General features: G+C 43.5%; 1 protein-coding gene across 6 annotated transcripts in view; it reads right to left on the bottom strand.

Annotated features, from left to right (window-relative positions):
• TSPAN9 (tetraspanin 9) overlaps window positions 1–24,167 on the bottom strand; it is a 2,052,609-nt gene that overhangs the window by 17,064 nt on the left and 2,011,378 nt on the right. For all 6 annotated transcript variants that reach the window (XM_044087579.1, XM_044087580.1, XM_044087581.1 and 3 more), the window contains one exon: window positions 14,598–14,681. In XM_044087579.1, coding sequence (XP_043943514.1) covers window positions 14,598–14,681 — 84 coding nt within the window. The remainder of the gene's footprint in view (window positions 1–14,597; window positions 14,682–24,167) is intronic.

Here is a 24,167-nt window from a genome sequence, read left to right as displayed (position 1 = left end):
GCCTAGTACCTACCTATGAGGGGGTAAGAGTACTGGGACCACACTGACTATAGATGCCACTGTATCTTCCTCATGTGTAGTCTGGTGATGGGCAACACAGGATGGTGGCAGTCATGAGTCCCAAGGCCGTGAAAGCTTGTCTAGCCAAGCAATGATCCTCACTGGAAAGCATTAGGAACTTGTTGGCTAGGGAAATGACCTCCATGGGAATAGAGGCATCTATTACAGATATGTCTGGCCTGCATCCCAGAAAGGTCATCTTTCGGGTGGGGATGAGCTGGGATTTTTTTGTAACTGATGGTGAACCCCAGGAGCATCAAAAGTTGCACAGTGTAATGACAGTGCTCTAGAAAGGAGTCCCTGGATTAGAAGGTCATTGAAGTAAGAGAAGATTTGTATGCTCTGAGTGTGGCAAAAAGACACTACTGGAGCTAGACACTTTGTGAAAACATGTGGAGATGCAGAAAGACAAAAGGAAAAAGCAGTAAATGGAAAATGTGATGATCCAGAAAAAAAACTGAGAAATCTTCTGCAGGAAGGACAGATGGGGATATGAAGATAAACATCCTTTAGGTCTAAGAATACCAGAAATGCTTGATGAAGTAGGGGGAACATTCTGAAGGAGGACACTCTCAGAGAGGTATTTAGCCTAGATAGGTCCAGAATGGGTCTCCATTGATCCTCTTTTCTTTGAATGAAGAAAGGCTATCTGTTGGTGAAGGAGATGGATTTAGCTGCATAACTACTGTAGTAACCTGGGAACTTCAGACTGCAAAATTTGATGACAATCTTTCATTGTCTTGCTCTGTTCTTGCAAAGCCTTATACAGACTGGCAGCTTGTGAGCAAATAAGGAGATTGTTATCCAAGGGAGAGTCTAAAATTTTAGACTTAAAATCTTCTGGAATAGATTGGCGCCATATCAAGGCATACCACCTGATCACTGAACCAGTGGCAGCTGCCCTGGAAGGGACATCCACAGCATCACAGCTGCATTTGTACACTGCCTGGTTATTTGAGAAGCCTGGATCACGAAAGACTATATATATGCTATTTTGACTTTGGAGTCTGTGGCTCTGTGACGGTCTTGCTTAAGGACTGCAGCACACAGAGTAAGCATTTTGTCATTTGAGTTAGCTCTGAAAGCTAAGGTGGAGCAAGTCTACAATTTCTTACCCCACCTGTCCAATGCTCGACTGTTCTTGTCCTTGAGGAAAATATCAGTGCCAGAGAACAACTTGGAAGGTTTGTCTGTAGCCAGTGAAACAGCAGCTGGTTCTGCCACAGAGTTTTTGTATAGGTACTTGAGTTCATCAGGAATTCTGTAGAACCTATCAGGCCTTTTTAGAGCAGGAGGCTGAGAATCTGGAGCTGAAGAATTGACCTGAAAGGCATCCAGGTAAGCATCTAGCACTGGGGGAACTGAAGAAGGAGTGCCCATCTTTAATAAGTCATAGTATCTCTTTTGCACCTCAGACACCCATCTGAACTGTCATTCAAAATTTTCCATCAAGCTTTGTAAGGTTTCTCCAAAGATGGCTTCTTACAAGGGGGAGTCTGGTGAGAGATAGTCTGCCTCATCTGAGGAAACCTATTCTGGAGAGTGTAACTGGGACAAGTAGTCAAGAGAAAGATCAGAATCCCTATTCAGTTCCTTATTAGAGGAAGAATAATCTAAGGTTTGTTTATGTGGTATGCTCTGAGAAGGCTGAATCAAAAAGGAATGTGGCTTCATAGACATGATTGCCTTGAATAACCCTGAGAAAATTCAATCCATTCTTTCTCCCTGGATGCAAAAGGGAACATTGAGTGTTTAAGTTTTTGCTTTTTCTTTTTAGGGGTGACATCTGCCTAAATCAGCTTAGGGGGTCCTGAGCCTTGGTGCATTTCTACCAGGGAACAGGGACTCTCTTCCTGCACAAGGATCTGAAGAATTCCTCGACGGCCCTCTGAGATAAGGAGTCACTGTTTTTTGCAGGACTCATTCATCTACAAAGCTTCAAGAGCCATATTGGCCTTTGGCAGCGTGAAGGTAGAGGGCTCATAAGAAGATGATAGGTGTACTGCGGGTTCAACCACTTCAGCAGGTATGTCTGATTCTTAGACATTGGCAGAAGAATCCTCTCTAGGTCTCTTAAATTTTTCTTAGGTGGGAGGCTGACGTCCAGGCCTTCTGACATGGTGGAGTATGCCAAGCATTTCAGACATTGGGTCTCAACAAAGGCAGTAAGTGTAGATAGCCTAAGTGTAGGATTTTTTGAATGAACGACTGATAGATGGGGTAGGATTTATAGTCATGTTTGGGCCCTAGACAGAACTGGCACTTACTGTGCAAGTCTTTATATGGAATTTGTCTACTGCACTCACACTTAGCCCTCCTGGCTGACATCTAACAACATTTAGCAAAACAGTCAAAGGTTTAGAAGGAAGGGGCATTCATCTGATCCAACAAGTGAAGCTGCAGTACTGAGCAACTAAATGATTACAATCTGTCTGGTACAACAACCTGCATTGGAGCTGGTGGCAAGATAGTCTGAGGATCTCGTACATATGTCTGATTTCATACCCTGACTCCTATTAGCTGATTTCATCACACTGACATACGTCATAAGAAGGTAAAGCTTTGGTAAACTGGCTGGACATTAGCGAGCTACAACCCACCTGTGACGCAGTCAGATTTCATCACCCTGACATATATCCTAAGAAGTTAAAGCTTTGATAAACTGGCTGGATGTTAGCGAGTTACAACTCACCTGTGACTCAGTCAGGACATCATTTGCCTGAAAATATAACACAATGTCACCATTGTAATCCAGTTCTGTGGGTAGACAGGACAGCCTGGTAGGTGGAAGAGGAACAGTCAGTCCAAGATCTGGAGGTCAGAGGCCACCACTGCAGATCTTTGGAAACTTGGTTTATTTTATTCATGTAATTTGAATCTTAAACTCTATCTGTAAAGTCTATAGAGGGAATCCTCGGCATGTGTCCTTTCACACATACAATGGTGAGTAATTGCAACAATGTTTCAGTATAAGCCCCTGTCCCCCCAACTGCCTCATACACAAACAGGTGCCCTGCTTTATGCAATTTCCCTTAATGTCTCACTTTTTTTCTCCAAATTAGTATTGCATAGCAGGGATATACTGTAAATGGTTCTTATGTGAATGCAAGTACAAAACACAATAAGGACAGGTGAAGGACAGGTGTTAACATCCAGGAAATGCAACAAGCTGACAGCTAGCTAATACCTGTTGGGATGGCAAGAGTACACACAATTTCTGCTGCAGTACCTCCATCAGGCATTCCTGAAGAATAACCCAAATTGGGCATTGTAGTGATTACAAATATGGTTAGCTATATACAGCTCTGTCATAATGCCACATTCAGTTTAGAAAAGTTAAATCCTAATACAGAGTCAAGCACAGTATGTCTGCCTTCTTTGATTTTTTACTTGGGTGTGGTATGAAGATGCTTGGAAATTTCTGTTGTCTAAACCCCGTTCCTTAATCTACAACCACCACTGCATTTTGCTAAAGGTATGTGGTACAAAAATATTCCACAGGTTGTACTGGCAGGGTTTTCTTTAGAGCTTATACCATCAGAACCTCTGAACCGTAGGAGGGAATGGAAAGGATATGCAAATGCACTTCTTATGTGCCTAAATAACATAACCAATAACAGGAAATAGGAACTCAGCTGGGGATAAAATATAAGCTGCTGCACAGACGCAAATATGTTGGATCTAGAATGGTTGAAAGATCCACACAGGGATCACACCCTTGTTGCAAGTGGAGAATTTGCGTGCTTACAGGATTCTTAGAGCTATGTTGTTTGGGGCTTTGTGCTCCTGCTGAGACCCCCTGAACTCCCATCTGCAAATTGGTTTAAGATCACAAACTGCGATCAAAACAAATTTCAAATGGACTGCCATAATGTTTTATTGAAAAAAGAAGTACAGAACCTTGCCTGGACCAAGGATATTGGGATCCATCTCTAGATCTAGGCCAGATAACTCAAATAGACAGGTTGGACAAAACCTGAAAAGACAGAAGGTAATGAGGGTTGGTCTCATGAACATGCAGGAAATATGCACTACTACCCTGGAATGGGCATACACTATCTATATTGAATAATAGACTTTATACTGACCATCCACTTGACCGGGTTTTAGACTTAATTTCCCAGGCCCCTTTCTCACTTATTCCAGAACTCAGTACCTTACAGTACTCACATACAGTATTGTCAGCTGTCACCATTCACAGTAAAAGAGCCAGATCTAGCACTAGGCAGCCTAGGCAGTTGCCTAGAGCCCAGTGATGGCTGGGGTCCCAAGCTGGCTTACAAAAGTAAAAAAAAAAAAAAAAAAAAAAAAAACTTTTTTTTTGCTCTGATCTGATGGGGTGGGTGCTATTTTAGGAACAGGCATGGGGCACTAGATGAGCCAGTTAAGTCTCTGAACATAAAAACAGGAGGTTGTAGGGGCACAGCTCCCCTAATCTAATGGCATGAGAGAGGGTCTTCATCTCCCACTTGAATGGTAAGTATGCTGTATTTTTACAGTCTTCTATGATGTGGAAGGTTTATTTTGTGTTCTGCGTGAGACAATTAGATGAATATAGAAATGACTGTAGGTGAAAAATCTCTAACCACCCAATCTATGCATTTGCTTGATTGCTTTGTTTGGCAGATCAGTTTTCCACTATTTGGTTATGATCATTTCATAATTCAAGCTTTAAAACATCAAAATAGAACCACATGAGTGTCAGCAATTCTTCTTCTTTTATCTCTATCATGAACAACCCAATTTTATGCTTTGCTCTAAACAAATGATGTGAGAGTGTTCAATCTCGCCTTTGTTCTTACACATGGGTTCGGAGCCGATCCTCGGCTCCGTGTCGGCCGCTTGCAAGCTCTGCATCGAGAAGAAGCTCGAGATCACCTAATACCCACAATCCCCCTCTGCCTTTACCTCAGATCTAGTTTGCCGCTGCAGCGTTCGCATCACTGGGTCGAGCTCGAGCACCTGAGATAAGATTAAGAATTTTTTTCTTGTATTTTTTCTTGGTACTTTATTATATAAAGTTATTTAGTGATATTTTGTGTGTGTGTGGTAAGGTTAAGGGAATCTCGGTACCGTTAAGTTGTAAAACTTAGTTAGAGTTCTCTTCGGGGCCTACCACCCCTTATTGGGTTTGACAACCGGATTGTCTTTCACTACTGGATTTGACTTTTTTACCGGACTTGAGTATTTTACTGGATTTGACTTTTTTCTCTTTTATAGTGACATGTCTGAAAAGGCTAAATCGGGGTTTAAGCGTTGCCAATGTGGGCAAAAGATGTCAGTAACTGACAATCATAGTTCCTGCGTCTACTGTCTTGGCCCTCTCCATCTGCAAGAAGACTGCTCTATTTGTCATTCTTTCAGTGGGAGGGTCATGACAGATAGGCGCAGGAAACTAATGGATAGAGGTTTGTTAAAACCTTCCTTTCAGGAGGCTCTGGATGCTTCTGACCAGGCATCCAAGTCCTCGAAGGAATCGAAGACGTCAGAGCCCAAGTCATCGGCTCCGAGCTCTTCGACTAAAGTTAGATCACTGGTTCCACAGACTTCGGGGCCGAGTGTTCAACTGTTGTCAGTTTCCGAGCCTCGAGTCTTGGAACCGGTGATGGAGCTCCCTCCCCCGACACTGTTGAGGTCGGCTCCGTCTTCGGTTCCTTCGACCCGTTCTTCTAAGCCCCTCTCCGACATTGATGTGGACCGTGTGGTGCAGAAATTATTGGAACATTCGGCCCTATCCAAACTTATCTCGGTTTCCACCCAATTGGTGTCGAAACTTGAAGGCCTTCCATTATCTCCATCCCTTCCTCCTCCGAGACCTGTCCAGTCTTTGGAGCCGGAAGAGGTTGATCTACTGATTGTGGAGCCCTCGTTGCCAGAACCGTCCTTTTCTCGGTCGACTCCGTCGGATCCGGTACCGGAGTCTCGGAGCCGACGATCCATCCTTGGTTCCGGGGCCGAGAGTCGAACCGACGTTTCGGTTCCGACTCTTCCTCTCGGGGCCTCGGCTCGGATCGATTCGGCTCCGTCCTCGGGGTCGATGCCTTCGGTGCCTGTTTCGGGGATTCTTCCCATTTCTTTCGGAACCGGGAGATTCCTCGACTCCGGACCCGGGGGCATTCGATCTCATGAGGAAGGTGTTGTCTACACAGACAACCACATCAGTAGAAGTAGCCTCTCCTCCCCATAAAGGACCGTTATCTTCCTCTGCACCAACGGCCACATCCAAGCGTCAAGCACCGGTGTCTCAGCCACCCCTGGAGGGTGCCCCCTCTTCCTCGGAGGCTTCTTCGGATGCTCCCCCCGAAGAAGTCCCTAGGAAAAGATTGTGTAAGAGGAGACACTTAGATTCTCCACAAGAATCTTTGACATCCGATACTGACTTGGATGAGTCAGAAGGGTCCCCAAAGTCACCTTCAGAAGAGGTCTCCTTTTCTGACATCTTGGAGATCCTGAAGCAGAGAGGTGATTGGCAGTCCCTCCCCCCTTCTGAGGATGAGTCAGTCTTGCTGAAGGCATTTGGTGCTCGCCCTTCCTCCTCCTGGGTCACTCCGCCCTTCGATGAGTTAATGGAGTTGATTGCTCGAAGGGCGTGGGAGACACCTGACACGGTGGAACCGGTCCCTAGGAAGCCTAATAAGTACATCACTGCACCCCAAGACAAGGCTTACCTCACAAAGGGAGTTCCAGTGGATGCCATGGTGGTGGCAGCGGCCACGAAAAAGGAGATGTCGGAATCTTCCTCATCTCTCCATCCGCCTAACAAAGATTCTAGGACTATGGACAGATACGGGAAGCGCATTTTTAGTTCAGCGGCTTTTTCTATGCGATCCCTGAACTATTTGACCCATTTTACACGTTTACAGAGGGATCTAGTCAAAGAGCTGGGAGATACCCTCCAGGGTACTACAGATGCTGCGGTCTCAGAGAAAATTACAGCACATCTAAATACCCTTACATCCATTGTTAACTCATCCATGAGGCTGATATCATACGCAGCCGAAGGATCGAGTAGGGCAGCAGCTTCAGCGATTGCTCTTCGCAGGCAATCCTGGATGCGCTTATGTTCATTTGCGGAAGCCTTCAAGTCTTCCTTTACTAATGCCCCATTTGATAGTGCCACACTCTTTGGCCCCAAAGTAAAGGAGACCCTTACCCGGTGTGAACAGGAGGGAAAGACTCTGTCTGCTGTCGGAGTCCGTTTTTCCACCCCTTCCAGACCGTACCCCAAAGGGCAACGTGGTGGGAAAATGTGGTTTCGAAAACCCCAAGGATCTTTCCCAGGCACACAGGGTGATGCCCCCTCTAGAGGCAGAGGAGGGGGCAGAGGTGGAAGACGCCGCCCTGGCGGCAGAGGGGGTCCACAAAACCAAGGTGACAGGGATACCCCCCCTGGAAAACCTTTCCAGCACTCCTGAGAGGAGGCCCGACTGTCCTGCTCTGGAGGCAGTCAGGGGTCGCTTAGCTTTATACCCTCAGGCCTGGCAAAACATTACTGCAGACAACTGGGTAAAAAGCGTTGTTACCAGAGGTTACAGAATACCATTCCTATCCACCCCCATTCCAAAGAGAAAACTCCCAGATGTACCGCCCCATCTGCGAGACCCAGCAGCTATAGAAATTTCAAAGCTGCTAGAAAAAAAGAGTCATCCAACCAGTCCTAGCGGACCAAATAGGATTTGGAACTTACTCAAGGTTCTTTTTAGTTCCAAAGAAGACAGGGGACTGGAGGCCGATTCTGGACCTAAGCAACCTCAACACCTTTGTCAAGAAAGAAAAGTTCCGAATGGTCACGCTTCAATCGATCCTTCCATTCCTACAGAAGGACGACTGGATGTGCTCAATAGATCTGAAGGACGCATACTACCACATCAAAATGGCCAGGGCGTCCTGGGATCATTTGCGCTTCCGGCTGGGAGCCAGTCACTACCAGTTTCGAGCCCTGCCCTTTGGTCTGACCTCAGCCCCCAGGGTTTTCACCAAATGCATGGCAGTGGTAGCGTCTCATCTGAGATGCCTAGGATTCCAGGTGTTTCCGTATCTGGACGACTGGCTCCTGTCTGCCACCACCCGGCGTCAACTGATACAGGCCAGGGATTACACCCTACAACTTTGTATTCACCTCGGAATTTCCGTAAATTTCGAAAAATCTTTACTACAGCCATCACAGCGTATCTTATTCATAGGAGCGGAATTAGATACGCATCATTTAATTCTAAGGCTTAATCCAGAAAGGATAGTCGCACTTCAAAGCAACATTTCTCTCCTTCTGTCGTCCAAAAAATCCCCGGCAAAGCTGGTTCTAAAGGTCTTGGGTCTCATGGCAGCTTCTCTCATTGCGATACCATTGGGAAGACTGCACATGAGAGTTCTACAATGGCTACTGTTTGCACAATGGTCGTTCCAACAGCTACCTCTGACACACGAAATTCTGATTACAAACACATGCAAATCACACCTAACTTGGTGGCTTCAGACTTGCAACCTTTCCAGCGGAAGACCATTTGTGCTACCTACGCCATCAGCGACGATAACCACGGACGCTTCCCTGATAGGGTGGGGGGGCATCTTTCAGGGACAGACAGTCCAAGGCGAATGGACCAATCTGGAGTACAATCTGCACATCAATGTCGTGGAGTTGAGGGCAGTGTTTTTAGCGTTGCAACACTTTGCTCCCCTTCTTCCTCTAGGGACTATTGCAGTTGACAGACAGACAACATGTCTGTAGTCTGGTACATAAACAAGCAAGGGGGAACCAGGTCTTATCAACTATGCAGAGAGGCCATGAGAATTTGGCAATGGGCAGAGTCCACGGGTCGCTTTCTGATCGCAACGCACATCCCGGGGTCATCCAATGTCATAGCCGACAGGCTGAGCAGAGCAATACTGTTGCCTCACGAGTGGTCCCTCAAACAGTCAATTGCGAACACGATATTTCGCAAGTGGGGCCAGCCTTCCTGCGATCTTTTATGCTCCAATGAACGCCAAATGCAGGAGCTACTTTGCCCTATTACCCCTCCAGGGAAGTCCCCAGGGACGCTGGTGCACGATTGGCCCCGGGTCTCCTGTATGCTTTTCCTCCCTTTTCCCTGATTGCAAAGTTTCTGCAGAAAGCCAACAACCTTCAGAGGACGATAATCCTCATTGCCCCATTCTGGCCTCGTCAAATTTGGTTCCCCTTTCTATTGCATCACCGCATTCGGGGACCTTGGATGCTGGACCCAGAGCCAGATCTACTGACTCACTCGTCAGGAGTTCCTCACCCATCTCTCGAGTCACTCCATCTAGCAGCTTGGCTGCTCCGCTTCCCTTTCTAGCCAGGTCTGATTCCCTTACACCGGCAGTTCAGAATATATTAGTGGCTTCTCATAAACCTTCCACTACAAAAACCTACACCAGTAAATGGAAGCGTTTCGTCTTCTGGGCTAATTCACATCATTTGGACCCTGTTATAGCTCCGTTGTAATTGTTCCATGAAGGAGCTTCTCCTGCCACTTTAAGAGTGCAATTGGCTGCCATTTCCAACTTTCATGTGGAAGAATGTGGTGCGCCTGTTATGGCTCACAGACTTTGTAAGGCTTTTTTAAAAGGATCCTTTCATATCAGACCACCAGTTGGAACTCCTACATCACCTTGGAATCTGAACCTCTTACTTTCTAAATTGATGTTGCCCCCTTTTGAGCCAGCCTCAGTTTGCCCATTGAAGTTTTTATCGTGGAAGACTCTCTTCCTGGTGGCCATTACATCCGCTAGGCGAGTGTCTGAGCTTCAGGCTCTTTCTATTAAACACCCTTATTTGATTTTCCACTCTGACAGAGTATCCCTTCGCACTAATCCATCCTTTCTCCCCAAAGTTTGCTCTACTAATAATATTAATCAGTCCATTGAATTACCCACCTTTTTCAAAAATCACTCTAATAAGTTAGAGTATATGTTGCACAAATTGGATGTCCATAGACAACTCAGGTTTTATTTGGATAGAACAAAAGATCACAGGAAATCTGATCAACTATTTGTAGCCTTTGCTGACAGCAGGAAAGGTGTAGCAGTTACTAAACGAACTCTTTCCAAATGGCTAACTGATTGTATCACATACGTTTATGAGGCTTCTAATCAAACCTTATCGGTCAAACCTAAAGGACATTCTACGAGATCAGTGTCTACATCCTTGGCTCACGCAGCTCGCTTACCATTAGACACGATTTGTGCGGCTGCTACTTGGGCTAAACCGCATACATTTATCTCTCATTACAAAGTGGACAGGGTTTCTAGGGATAGGGCAACCTTTGGTTCCACTGTGCTCAAGAACGTTCTCCCGTGAGTTCCTCAGGATCATGGAGCTAGGGACGCTACCCATGTGTAAGAACAAAGGAGAGATTGAACACTCTCACATATGGAAGTTATGTCCTTACCATAACGTTCCATGTGGAGTGTTCATCTCGCCTTTGTTCTTACATCCCCACCCTCCCACCCTTAGGAAGAACGTTCAATTTGGTGCCTGGTCTGGAGTATTCTCCTTCTGCAGTTGCAATAGTTGTATTTGTATGATACACTTGTGTATATATATATATCTATGTATATATGTATATAGATGATCCTATGATTATGTAAATTTTGGTATGAGTGTGCTCTCTATGGCTGCTGGTTTGCTTGCAAACTAGATCTGAGGTAAAGGCAGAGGGGGACTGTGGGTATTAGGTGATCTCGAGCTTCTTCTCAATGCAGAGCTTGCAAGCGGCCGACACGGAGCCGAGGATCGGCTCCGAACCCATGTGTAAGAACAAAGGCGAGATGAACACTCCACATGGAACGTTATGGTAAGGACATAACTTCTATTTAAGAGTTATACTATGCTAATCGGAAAAATAGATGCTATTAGACGCAAGCTCAGAGAAAAAAACAAAGTTCATTAAAATAAAAAGTCAGTACCAGCTCACTTCCAAAGAAGAGGGGCAATCATCTGTGTCATTAGCAATCAATGACTGGGAACAATTGAAGTCATCAGCAGGGTCTTTCTACAGGGAGAAACAGAATGAAACAACCTCTGGCCTAATCTGTCCTAGGAGACATTCTCCTCTAACTGTGACTCCATATGGTGTCGGAAGCCTAGCAAAGACAGCACTGTTAAGGAAAGGGACTGCAGCATGAACAGACATCATGAGCACAAGTAAGCATAGTGCACATCTGATGCAACTGCACATTTAATTCTGTAGTACCTATTTAATTAAATTAAGTGTACATCTGTTTACTGATAAATAACATCAAGGCAGGGCCGTTTTCAAAGGTAATATAAGGAGTAAAAATGCCCAAGCTATAGAAGGAATATACAACAACACACTTACCTCTACACTAACAACGTACAATACACTAATATAACAAAACAAAAGCAATAATAATCATAATAATAAAAATAATAAGTCTATAACACACAAAGTATTTAAATGTACAGAATTTAACTACTAAAAATACACATGCACCAGGAAGATTATGGCCTCTGACTTTCTCCATAATGTGCATATTTATTATATGTACAATAAACAGATCAACAATAAATCTTATTTTGGTTTAATAATAAACTTACAAAGTGCAGGTTGGGTCTTTTAGGGGATGATCCATGCATCTGCATTCAATTCTATAAAGCACATATTCCTTTAGTTTAATTTTAAACATATGCTACATGCTGGGACTCTCCCAATCTCTTCAACCAATGAAATTCAGTGCTTTAAAGTTTCACAGTGTATGGATCAGTGGGTTCTAAACTCCACAAAGGCATCATCTAGGAGCGAATAATTACATCATTTGTATTTATATCTACTAACTCCAATTAACACATTTGCTCCAGTACACCTCTTTTGAATGTGTACCTTTAACTCCTAGTGGGTGTGGCTTGAGCCTTGAAAAAAAATGAAGACATCACCTTACAGTTCTAACAAATACTCATTGACAGAGGTCAAATAGCAATACAGTTGTGTTTACCATCACTCATGCTTCAAGATAAAATATTCTGATACTTTGTATGTAGCATGGTTTTGGAATTATTAATGCAACTATGAACAATCAATATTTGATGCCTAGAGCCATAGTAGGAGATAACTGCAGAAACACTTGGAGGCGCACTCAGTTGTAATGAGTTAAAGTGAAAAATAAGACCTTAAAAGATTTTAAATAATTAGCATGTCATGTGACACCATACTACTCCATTGACAAGCCACCTTTTGATGAAAAAATATATTTTTGTTTTAAGGACCACAGAATTACTCAGAAAAGTGGTGCCTAGACCACCTTTTGCCTGGAAGCCAGTAGCAGCAGCAATCCTACTATTCTCAGCTCTCTGGGCAGTTGATGTTTACTTATCTTGTCAAACCTATACCTACAAGTGATTCTGTAGTCATTTCTTAGTTGAAACTCCTGTATATATAGCTGCAGATTAAAACATGGTCAGGCATACAGAATGTCTCTCAGTGAGGTTCTAACCCATTGATCCTCATGACTAGGCTTTACTAATTATTACCACACTGCCCTGCATCAGTACTCATGACTAGGCCTTACTAATTAGTACCACACTGTCCTGCATTAGTACTCATGACTAGGCCTTACTAATTAGTACCACACTGTCCTGCATTAGTACTCATGACTAGGCCTTACTAATTAGTACCACACTGTCTTGCATTAGTACTGATAGAAGAAGGGTGCTGACAACTACTTAGTATGTAAGAGGGATCAAACAGTTTTTGATGTTACAAAGTAATCCAAGTCTTCCATTTGTCATGGCAACTAGAGAGAGTACCCCACATACAGGGGCAGAACCCCACCCCAGGTCAGATGTATTCGCACCCTTATTTGTGTTCATGGCTAAAATAGGTCCACTGCCTCACTGCCTTTGTCCTAATATCCCACCCAGTAACCCTGGCTTGACTGAGCTGAGTTTTAGGTGGTGCTTTAGTATTCAGCCCTCCAACTTTCAAAGCATGATCTACAGAGTGGTTTGCATTTGTTTTACATTATTGAATAAGGCCATCAGTGAACTCCTGTTATCACACTGTATGATGCAGTTGTATGGATCCTGAACAGCCGTCACAAGGATAAAGGCTCAAAACCTATGCCCTACCTCCCCCCTCCAGTGGTCTATTTCCAGCTCTTTGCTATCACCAGCAACAAGATTCAGGATCCTGGGAAGTCTGGGGCACAGCTGGTGAAAAGACATATCCGGAATCACTTTTCCGGGAGCAACGTGGGTGACCTGTGGTGGTGTTTGTAGAAAGAGGTGAAGAGTAAATCCTGAAAGATAGGATGTGGTCTGGTGCATAAAAATCTGGCATAATTTAAAATAGGGCAATGGGGGCATAATTTCTTGAATCTCAATCAGTGACTCAGAAAATCAACTTCCACTGCCAAAACAGGACTTTTCATTCTTCTCATGAAAGGGGTAGAGTAAGCAATATTCCGATCATCAGGTTTATGTAACTAGTGCAGCTGGGGAAGTACCACAGATTGAGGTCAAGGTGCCAACAACAGTGTGCCGGGGATTAACAGTAGCTGTTAATTGTCAGCCAAACCATTAACAGAGGGCCCACTAGCTAAGCAGTACCAAGACATAGGTTATGTGCCACCATCAGCATACAGTAGTTGGGGCACTGACAGTGGAAAAGCTTTCTTCAGAATACAGAAGACAAAGATCGCTTACATTTGGGAAAAAAAAATGTGAACGCAGCAAGTAAATTACTAGGCTGAAGATGTTGGCCTGGTTTTCCTCATGGAGTTTTCAGGCTTCTGCCTAAGAGATAGTTTTCACTTGTGAGTCTCCCATGGCTTAATTAGCATAATCACATGAACAAAGTAGTACATAAACAAGACAGCACAGGTATATTGCAATGTCTTCCCCATAGAGAAGATTCTAGACCTAGGAACCCACACCTAGGAAGTGACTACAATTATTGTAGTTGCTGACATTACTCTGGCATTTATGTGATGCTTGTAAGTACATACTTTTAACTTCCTTGTTTCTGAAGGACTGTCCCAGCCATGCCCTAATAAATACTCATTTTAATTGTCTTCATATACAGTCCTTTATTTGGGCGCTACATTCAACTCTTAGAATGGATAAAAAAAAATGTCATATGCAGTATGCCTGTGTTTAGAACTTGGCAGAATGAAGAATGCAGGGTATTTAGTGACAGAATGTATAGAGCAGTGTGATACTCTGGGGAGCTGTGTTGAGGTAAACTAAACTTTGGCCTAACTTTAGAAGTCTCCGTGGTATCATAATCATTGTGTTGTGCCACTCATGTTTCACATTAACGTTTTCTCACCTATTCTACCCTGCTTACCTCACCACACCCGCATACTCCTTTATAACTCCCATTTCATTTGTTTTGACTTAGTGACACACACATTTCAGACTCTGTCTATAGAATTCCTTAAGTTCACTTCAGTATTCTCAGTGTACTGCAACATCCAAAAGTCACTCCTCTGCTAAACAGAAAAAACAAGTAGAAAAAGGAAGGGGAACCAAACAAGACAAAGAAAAAAAATCCTGTTACCTGCATGATAAGAATACACATCCCAATTGTACCAAGAACATGTTTGTTACCATCAAACCAGCGTTTAAGTTCTTCATAGCAACCCTGAAATTGAAAAAGACCAATGTTACTCTTTTTGGACTTGTGCATGCAAGACAAATGACCCAGTTAACTCATAACACTGCAGAAGATTTCTTCACTGGTTTACTAAGTTTCCAATTTATTCTACCAAGGTTTTCAAATCTTCTGATCAACCATTCATTCTGCAGGTTACTGCTTACCATGTAAGGCCCTAAAGAGTATCTAGTTTAAAACAGCACATATGATATGTGACATATTGCACACACTGATAATATTTTTCATAATCTAATTCTGAATTTCTCTCTTGACATTAGAAAGGCTTCCCACCACTGCAGACATGTCACATAAAATATGTTCATTTAGAGGATCTGCATGTCTTATGACCATAAATATAGTTTCAGCATCACCTTGTGTTCATAATGCAGGGGAACAGAAATGGACCACTAAATTCTCAACAGTTGATTGGACTGACACAGTCTACGTACTCAGAAGGTGTAACTTATGAAGCCTAAAGACCTAAAATGAGATAATGATAAACAGACACAACTAATAGTAAATTACTATTGTTTTTTTTCCTGCTACTACCTGGGCGACTGTCCGATCTAGCTAAACTGCAAGTATTTCTGCTGCTTGAACTGTTTTAAGTTGTTTTTGCACCTACACTTTTAAAGTTTGTCCTGTTTGTTGCATTTACCTGTTGAGGCTACACACTCAAGTGCGCTAGCCTGTGTTACATATTTATTGCATTTTCCTGATGTTTGTTGCAAAAAAGAAAAAAAAAACAAAAAAATTATCCTTGTTTCCCGTCTTTCCTGACCTAGAGTAGTCCAAATACAGGCTTTGCTGTATTCTGGACTTTTGGAAAGTTCCTGTGTTGCCCATTTCCTTTCTTGGATAAAGGGAGGCCTCTTTGTTCACCAGTGGCAGTGGGGAGCTTAGAGCAGCCTATCTATCCCTGGAGGAGTGTTCCCAGCACAAGAATCTGGTAGTCTATTGGCCATTTTGGGCCAATTTCTAGCTCTTTCAAGTCCCCCTGTATAAAACCCGCTTTGGCGTGGTTTTTGTGCTTGTTACTACTCAGCCAAGCTCCTCGTGGTCCTGCAGAGTGGTGCTAGCAGCAGAGAGGCTAAAAGAGCGACTGCTTACCTGATAAAAGTGTTTTTTTTTCCTGCTACTACCTGGGCGACTGTCCGATCTAGCTAAACTGTAAGTATTTCTGCTTCTTGAACTGTTTTAAACTATTTAAAGTTGTTTTTGCACCTGCACTTTTAAAGTTTGTCCTGTTTGTTGCATTTACCTGTTGAGGCTACACACTCAAGTGTGCTAGCCTGTGTTACATATTTATTGCATTTCCCTGCTGTTTGTTGCAAATAAGAAAGAAAACAAAAAAATAATCCTTGTTTCCCATCTTTCCTGACCTAGAGTAGTCCAAATACCGGCTTTGCTGTATTCTGGACTTTTGGAAAGTTCCTGTGTTGCCCATTTCCTTTCTTGGATAAAGGGAGGCATTTTTGTTCACCAGTGGCTTAGCCTATCTATCCCTGGAGGAGTGTTCCCAGCACAAGAATCTGGTAGTCTGTTGGCCGTTTTGGGCCAATTTCTAGCTCTTTCAAGTCCCCCTGTATAAAACCCGCTTTGGATCGATTTTGCGCATAGCGCAGCATCGGGCAGCTCCGCTTAATTGGGTTGAAACCATTCTCGGCTCCACAAAGTCTGCTCTTCACTTTTTCCCTTAGAACTGATCTAGTTCTCATAATAAACACCCTATTCCTACTCTAAAGCCTGGCACTTGCTCACTAAAGCAATTATATAAGTCAGCACTAAAAAATTAAAAGCACTACACCCTCACAAACTCCCCTTGAGTACCTTGTTCCCCATTGGCCCTTTTTTCAATTATAAAAGAATTCCCAGTACTATTCTAGCATGTCCAAAGGTCACTTGTCAGTCTCCTCTCTGGTTCAGCTGGTGAATCTGAGAATCTTGAGGCAATGTTACAACTGCCTCATGTACACAGACAACCCTCTCCTCCTCCCAACAAATTCCAACACATGTGAGAGATGCAACCATATAGCCAAACTGGAGGCTAAGCTCTCTCAACTCAGTACTGGCATAACCAGTCAGGAGGAGAAGGAAACCACACTCACTACAATTCCAGTCTCAAATAGACCTACCATGACAGCAAACCAAACACATAAACACACAAAAACATACTCAGAGGCTCTAAATAAAAATCTGCCTAAGCAGCAGAGACCTCCAAAGCAGACACCCAAGCAACCGCTACCCCAAAACAAAACACGTGCAACACATAGCTCACAAAGCCAGTGTGCCGAACAGTCACAGCCCTTAAGGCTAAACAACACACCTGATACACTTGTAATAGGTGACTCTATCATCAGGCACACTGACGTCCCGCTCACCAGGCTGAACAAGGAGAAGGTCACGGTGAGCTGCCTGTCGGGCGCTAGGATCCACCACATAACACAAGCACTCAGGTCACTCCAAGGCAAGTACAAATATGACTCAGTCATTGCCCAAGCTGGTGTGAATGACCTGAGACGTACCTCCCTGGACTACATGAAAAGAGACATATAGGAGCTCTCTGAGCATGTAGCCCAGGGTGGTATGACCCTGACCTTGAGTAGCATCTTACCCTCACCAAGAATGATACCACAATATGAAGACAAGATGATCAATTTCAACAATTGGCTTAAGTATTGGTGTCATTCAAAGGGGATCCAATGCCTGTCAGCCTGGGATGACATGCTCGACAAGCCACGATTCTTCGCTAGGGACGGCTTGCACCTGTCACCCCTGGGCTTTCGGATATTGGCAAAGGCTCTTGCCACCCCCATAGTGCCTTTTTTAAGCAGGGCTCAAAAGACAAACCCACCTCCATAGGTATCACAAGGGATAAGAAACTAAGAGTAATGCTACTCAATGCCAGAAGTCTAAACCTCAAGATGCACGCACTCAAAACTCTCCTTAGCATGGAGAACATCGATATCTGTACAGTAACAGAAAACTGGTTCAAGGCTCCCGAGAGCACCCCAGCACTACCAGGTTATACCTCATACCATGCTTTTCGGCCCCAAAACTTGGACCGAACCACAAAAGGAGGGGGAGTATCAATATTCGTCAAAGATACCCACACCTCTAGGTTGGTGGCACAGCACGAAGCATCAGAGACTATCCATGTGCAACTAACAGTGGGTAAAACTGCCTTCCAGTTTATAGCCTGCTACAGACCACCCTCCCAAACCCAGGAACCCCACTTGGCCTTCCTGAGAACACTGGAAAATATGAAGGTCTCTCCAAACACCATTATATTGGGCGACTTCAACTACCCAAACATAGACTGGGAGCATTACTCTAGCTCCAACACCCTAGCCCAAAGGTTCCTAGAATTTATAAACTCAAATGCTATGGAACAACTTGTTACCATTCCCACAAGAGGGGAAAACATACTCTACCTGATCATCACCAACATGGGGGCTCTATGCTCCAAACCAGAAGTGTATCCCTCACTGGTAAGATCAGACCATAAACTAATCTCACTGGATATTCACATCCCAACTCCACCCCCTGCCCAGAAAACCACAGTGAAAAACTTCTCCAAATTTCACACTCCTCAAAACCGAGGTGGAATCCTTCAAAGCCCACGGGCCTGTGGAAAATACGGCCCAGATCGCAGAATCCTTTATAAACGCATTCTATGAACACCTTCAGGAATGCATGGATCATGCAATCCCAAATAAAACCAAGACCCAATCCTCCAAAGGCAGACGTCCTGTTTGGTGGACCCCAGCCATAAACAAACTAAAGGAGGAAGCTACTACATGATAGAGCAAAATCCCAAAAAGGGAAGGCATCTCTGATCAGTATTAGCAAAAAACTACGGGCACTCATAAAATCGTCAAAGGCCAGCTACGAGAGAAAAATTGCACAAGACACTAAGGATAATCACAAGGCTTTCTTTAGGTATGTTAGGAACCTGGGTGGGAATTCCCAGATATGCTCAGAATTATTCCAAAATGACAAAAAATACACCGAACCCACAGACATTGCCAACATCCTAGCTGACAGGTTCAGCGCAAACTCCCCCCCCCCCTCCCCACCAAAAGGGCAAATATCTATCCCAGCAGAGTGCTGCCCCCCTGACATCTCAGATGCTCAGGTAAGAGCCACCCTCTCCAAAGCAAAAAACACAGCATCAGTGGGACCAGATGGTGTCCCGGGCTGCGTCCTACATGAACTCCAAGAAGAGCTAAACCCAAACATAAAACTACTGTTCAATCTCAGCCTTACTACAGGATATGTACCCAAAGAGTGGCGTACAGCAACAGTGGTCCCTCTCCACAAAGGTGGTGCCTCAACGGATCCTGGAAACTATCACCCCACAAGCCGGAAAGGATCATCATGGACCTCATAAATAAAGATATTGGGGACCTACAGACACAGGATCCTACCCAGTTCGGCTTTGTTAAGGGCAGATCCTGCCTCTTAAACCTGGACAATTTCTTTGAAACAGTCACCAAGGCCATTAACGAAGGGAAGGTGGTCCACACAGCCTACCTGGACCTCGCAAAAGCCTTCAATACAGTACCCCACTCAGGCATTATAGATACGCTCACCAGCTTAAATATAAACCCCTATGTCACTAGATGGGTTGCAAACTGGCTCAAGGACAGAACCCACATGGTTAGAATTGCTGGAGCCATGTCAGACTCCAAACCAGTTACAAGTGGCGCCCCACAAGGCTCAGTCCTGGGACCTCTCTTGTTCGGTATATATTTCTCGGAGGTACAGGCCAACACGGAAGGACTGTGGCTGACCAAGTTCGCAGATGACTGCAAACTAGGCGCCATAATCGACTCTCCAGCCGACACAAGCATCCTACAAAAGAGCCTCATAGAAACAGACAACTGGTGCCAGAGCCATGGCCTCAAGCTAAACACCAAAAAGTGTATAGTCATCCCCTTTGGCAAAAACAAAGTGCCCACAAATTACCACATAGGTGGTAATCCATTAAGTACGGAAGAAGTAATTAGGGACCTGGGGACCCAAGTTGATAGCAATCTCTCATTTGAAAACCACGTGGCCAAAGTGGTTAGAAAAACATTTTATATAGCCCACCTAATCATGAAGGGATTCACATCTAGATCAGGGGAGGTCATCGTGCCTCTTTACTCATCCCTCATCAGGCCTATAACTGAGTACAATGCCCCTTTTGGGATGTACCTTACCAGACACCTGCAGCAACTGGAAAGACCCCAAAAGTACCTCACCAAGAGGATCAAAGGGCTCAAACAGATGCCATATGCTGCCCGGTTAAAGAAACTCCAGCTCTACTCAGTGGCATACCGCCTGCATAGAGGCGATCTGTGCCTGACGTATAAAGCCATGTCCAACCCGGAATTAATGGACATGCTGCACCTCAGAAAATCCAAATCCCATCGAGCTACGCTCGAGAGACTTGAACCTCAGCACTAAAATAAATAGGACATGCTGGAGGGACAGATTCATAACCCAGAGGCTCCCTTCACTCTGGAATAAAATCCCAGTCCAGGTTAGGCAGAGTCCCTCATTGACTCTCTTCAAGAGGAATCTTGATGAGTGGATGGGAGATCGTAGGTTTACCCCAGGTATCACTTCTGTGTCACTGTTAGACAGAGGCACAGTATACTAACCTCGAAAAAGGGCATAGCAAAATTCATTTAAAATGGGTGGCGAAAGCCAAACACACTCTGGCTAGGCTTATAAATGCCGTAGGGCAGATAGCCTAGTATGAACCTATGAACCTATGAACTAGACTTTGGACATGGTAAATTAGTACAGACATTGTGATTTTCATCTGGAAACAGGGTTATAGAGAAATATGGCAACAGTAATTTGCAGATGGGAAATTTTGCCTAAACTCTTTATAACAAAATTAAAAGCTATCAGTCCTATGTTGCTTTTAACTAAGGTCCATTAAACATAGAAGCTTCCTGCTCCTTAGGCTAGTGACACTGTACTCTAACAAGGTGGGAGGTTGGGATAATAGTTAAGGTGTTTGCATTATGGACACAAGGTGCAGGGTTTAATTCTCACGTAGGTTAATTGGCTAGGCTTAAAATGGCCCTAAAGGTCAGCTAGCATAGTACTAATCTATGAACCTATGAACTATGCAGATGACTACACAGTTTCCAGGTTAGACCTTACAGCCACATTCAACTAGCACTGCTGTTCAGGGTGTTTTAAGCAGCTGCAAATCTCACATCACTTTGACATATTCAACAGGCTACATCCTCTCCGACCTGCACATGTTCTGAAAGGAAGCTGGTACCTAAGAAATCCTTTTGAAACCTCACCTGCTTTTATTAAATGAGAAAGCATGTGCTTGATTTTATTTATAATAATTATTCATAAGGCTAGGAACAGAAGTGTCTTTAGTATGCATTTGTTTTGTAAAGTGAGCAAAAGCTTTTTTTTTTTTTTTTACTTTACTTATAACTAGGTACACACCTCTTTTCTGTGATGATGGAGAAGCAGTGAGTAGTTAAATGATTTCCAGTCACACAGTAGGCAAGTGTAGGCTAAGGGGATCAAACCTTGTTCTATAGAATGAAGCTCATTAGTACATCGTAGCATTAATCCACTGTAAGACTAGATGATTCACATGTACACTGAAATCATCTTAACAATTTTTTAGCTGCAAGTGCAGTGAGACTACAGCTGGTGTGTGATTGCACTGGACAATGCAGCAGTTGTCTCATGTTTACTGACTACCACTTGTTACTTATGCAAACTGGCACAGTGGTGAGAGATGCAGCTGCTTAATGCTACTGGAAGCAAAATGCTCACATGAAAACAGTACAAGTAATTGGCAAGTTATCAATACCAGACAGCACCACAACAAACCTATCACAGACAGATGACACAAAACACATAGACTTACATATGCAGACTCTTAATTAAATATAACCTAACTAAACCACAAAGCCTCCTAAATGTAATGTAAGAAACAAGTATCCATAGCAACCTCGCAAATGTATAGCACAAACAGCACCAACTGACACACATATCAAAGAGTCCCAATGTCTTAGTTCAAAAGCTCATATGGTAAACCTCCACACAATCCAACACTGTAGTAGCGTGACTCCATTGTGAGAGACACTAATGCACCACTCACCAAGCTGTGCAAGAAGGGGTTATGTCAGTTGCCTGTCATGTGTCAGGACTCTCCATATCATGCAGGCATTCCAGTCCTTGAACCGTAAGTGCACACATGACACAGTACACATGGTGTAAAATGCTTGAGACATACCTTGCTGGACTTTGTGAAGAGGCTATTATAATATACATCCTAGGCAGTTATGAACCTAGTCTTGAGCAACATTTTACCAACACCAAGAATGATACTGCAATATAAACAAAATATTATTGACTTCAATAACTGGCTTAGATTCTGTCATTCAAAGGGGGTCCAATATATATTAGCTAGACAGTCCTAACTGCCAGTATGGTGTGCAACTACTGCCCCCAAGGTTTTCATACACTGGCTGAAACTTTGTCCAGCCCTGCAGTGCCTTTATTAGGCATGGTCAGTTCTTGAAAGCTTGCAAATTAACAAAATAGAATCCGGATAACATATTGATGCTCAGTACAAGGAGACTTAACAAAAAATCCACTCCCTATGAGCACTTCTTACCCTAAAAGAGACTGATATATAAATTGTCACCTGGTTCAGGACCATTGAGAGCAACCCATCAGTGCTGACTAGTTAGACAACATAACTATCTGGAACTCTTTGAACTCTTCCACGTTCAATTTACCCTTAACAGGACCCATTATCATTTTAAGAACAAGACAGCACAGGTATATTGCAATGTCTTCACCATAGAGAAGATTCTAAACCCCCATGCTGTCCCTTATCATCATCATCACCAACCCCCTTTTTTGCATGGATTTGGGGTGTTATGTTAACTGTTACCTTCTATCTCAGTTCAGTGCTACACTCCTGCCTTCTTGACACTCCTGCCTGACTGTCACAGATCTTCTCTCACACAATCCATCCATCTCTTTGCTGGATGCTCTCATTTCCTATTACCTTCTTCCTATCTTTCCCAAATCTTCTTCACCAGATTGCCTTCCCCCTTTCTGTCCCTCTCAACACACAACTGCTATTTTACTACTATGAAGTCCCCCTACATTAAGCCAAACACCATTCACCTCGGGGGCTTCAACTACTACTCCATTAACTGGGAGATGGGTGTCCAGAAATTATCTGGACTTCATAAATACAGACTTTCTGGATAAGTTACTATGCACCATAACAAAGGGTGATAAAATCCTGGAATTGGTCCTCAGCAATATGGGTTTGCTCTGCTCCCTCATCAAACTGGACCAAAAATCAGTCACATTCACTTAGAACTGAAGCCAAAATTATCTTGCACTATCTCTGCATTTAGAAATTACGTCAAGACTAATCTACTAAAGCTGAGTGATGACCTGGCTAAATTTGACATACCCTTTCAACTCAATGACCCCACTACATATGTAGAATCCTTTACTGCCAAATTCTATGCACATATGAGTAACTGCAAAAATGACTCTGTCTCTCATCCACAGTAAATACAACTCCAAATTCAAAAATCAACTCCTGTGTTGGAATCCAAATATAAACTGGCTTTATAATAAAAGAGAAAAATGATCGCACATAAAAATAAATGTAACACTCAAAATGCAAAAGCTTTTGTGAAAGTCAACAGGACAATGTAGACCCTGATCAAATCAACCAAAGCCACACATGAGGTAAAAATTGCCACCCAGGCAAAAGACAACCACAAATTAATCTTACCGTGGTTAGCCTTAGAAACAAAGCCCAAAACTGTGCAAAGCTAATAGTAAATAAAATCACATACTCAGAGGACATTGCCAATCTACTAGTGGATACATTTAGCTCTAACTACACTTCCAAACCCTTCTACATTCCCAGATATAATGCTCTCATCTATACCCCTCCCTAAAATCTCCTGTGAACAAGTCTGCAAGGCACTATCCAAGGTCAAGAACACTGCTTCTATGACTTCCAAGATAGCTGCACATTGAGTAACAGCTTAACTCTAGCTCTCCCAGTGTGAAAACAGAAACTCAATAAAGAAGGCTAAAGACTTTTGTGTTTATGGATAAATTTCAGTAACTGGCTAGTAAATGTGCTGCTTGGATGCCAGGAAAAAAGAAATACCAAGCATCTGGAAAAAATTAGCTACAAAAAGTAAAGAAGAAACACTGACTGGGCAAAGTTCTGCAGCTGTTCAGCAAAAAGCAATGCAACCTCCAGACATGACTTCCAGTAACCTACAGGAAGATATAAGACAACTGCACACAGACCTGGTTAAAATAAATGCCACATTGATTGAGTATGGGATGGCCTCTCTTTACCCTGAGCCACCTCACCACTGACACTGGTGACAGATGGTCACTAAAATCAGGAATGAATTTACACAGTATTTTCAAATGCAGCTCTCT

The sequence above is a fragment of the Protopterus annectens genome, chromosome 11.part0, assembly GCF_019279795.1.
Source record: "Protopterus annectens isolate FY-2018-M chromosome 11.part0, PAN1.0, whole genome shotgun sequence".
Lineage (NCBI taxonomy): Eukaryota > Metazoa > Chordata > Ceratodontiformes > Protopteridae > Protopterus > Protopterus annectens.
Note: the sequence above shows the minus strand (reverse complement) of the source record. Positions and strands in the feature narration are given on the sequence as shown.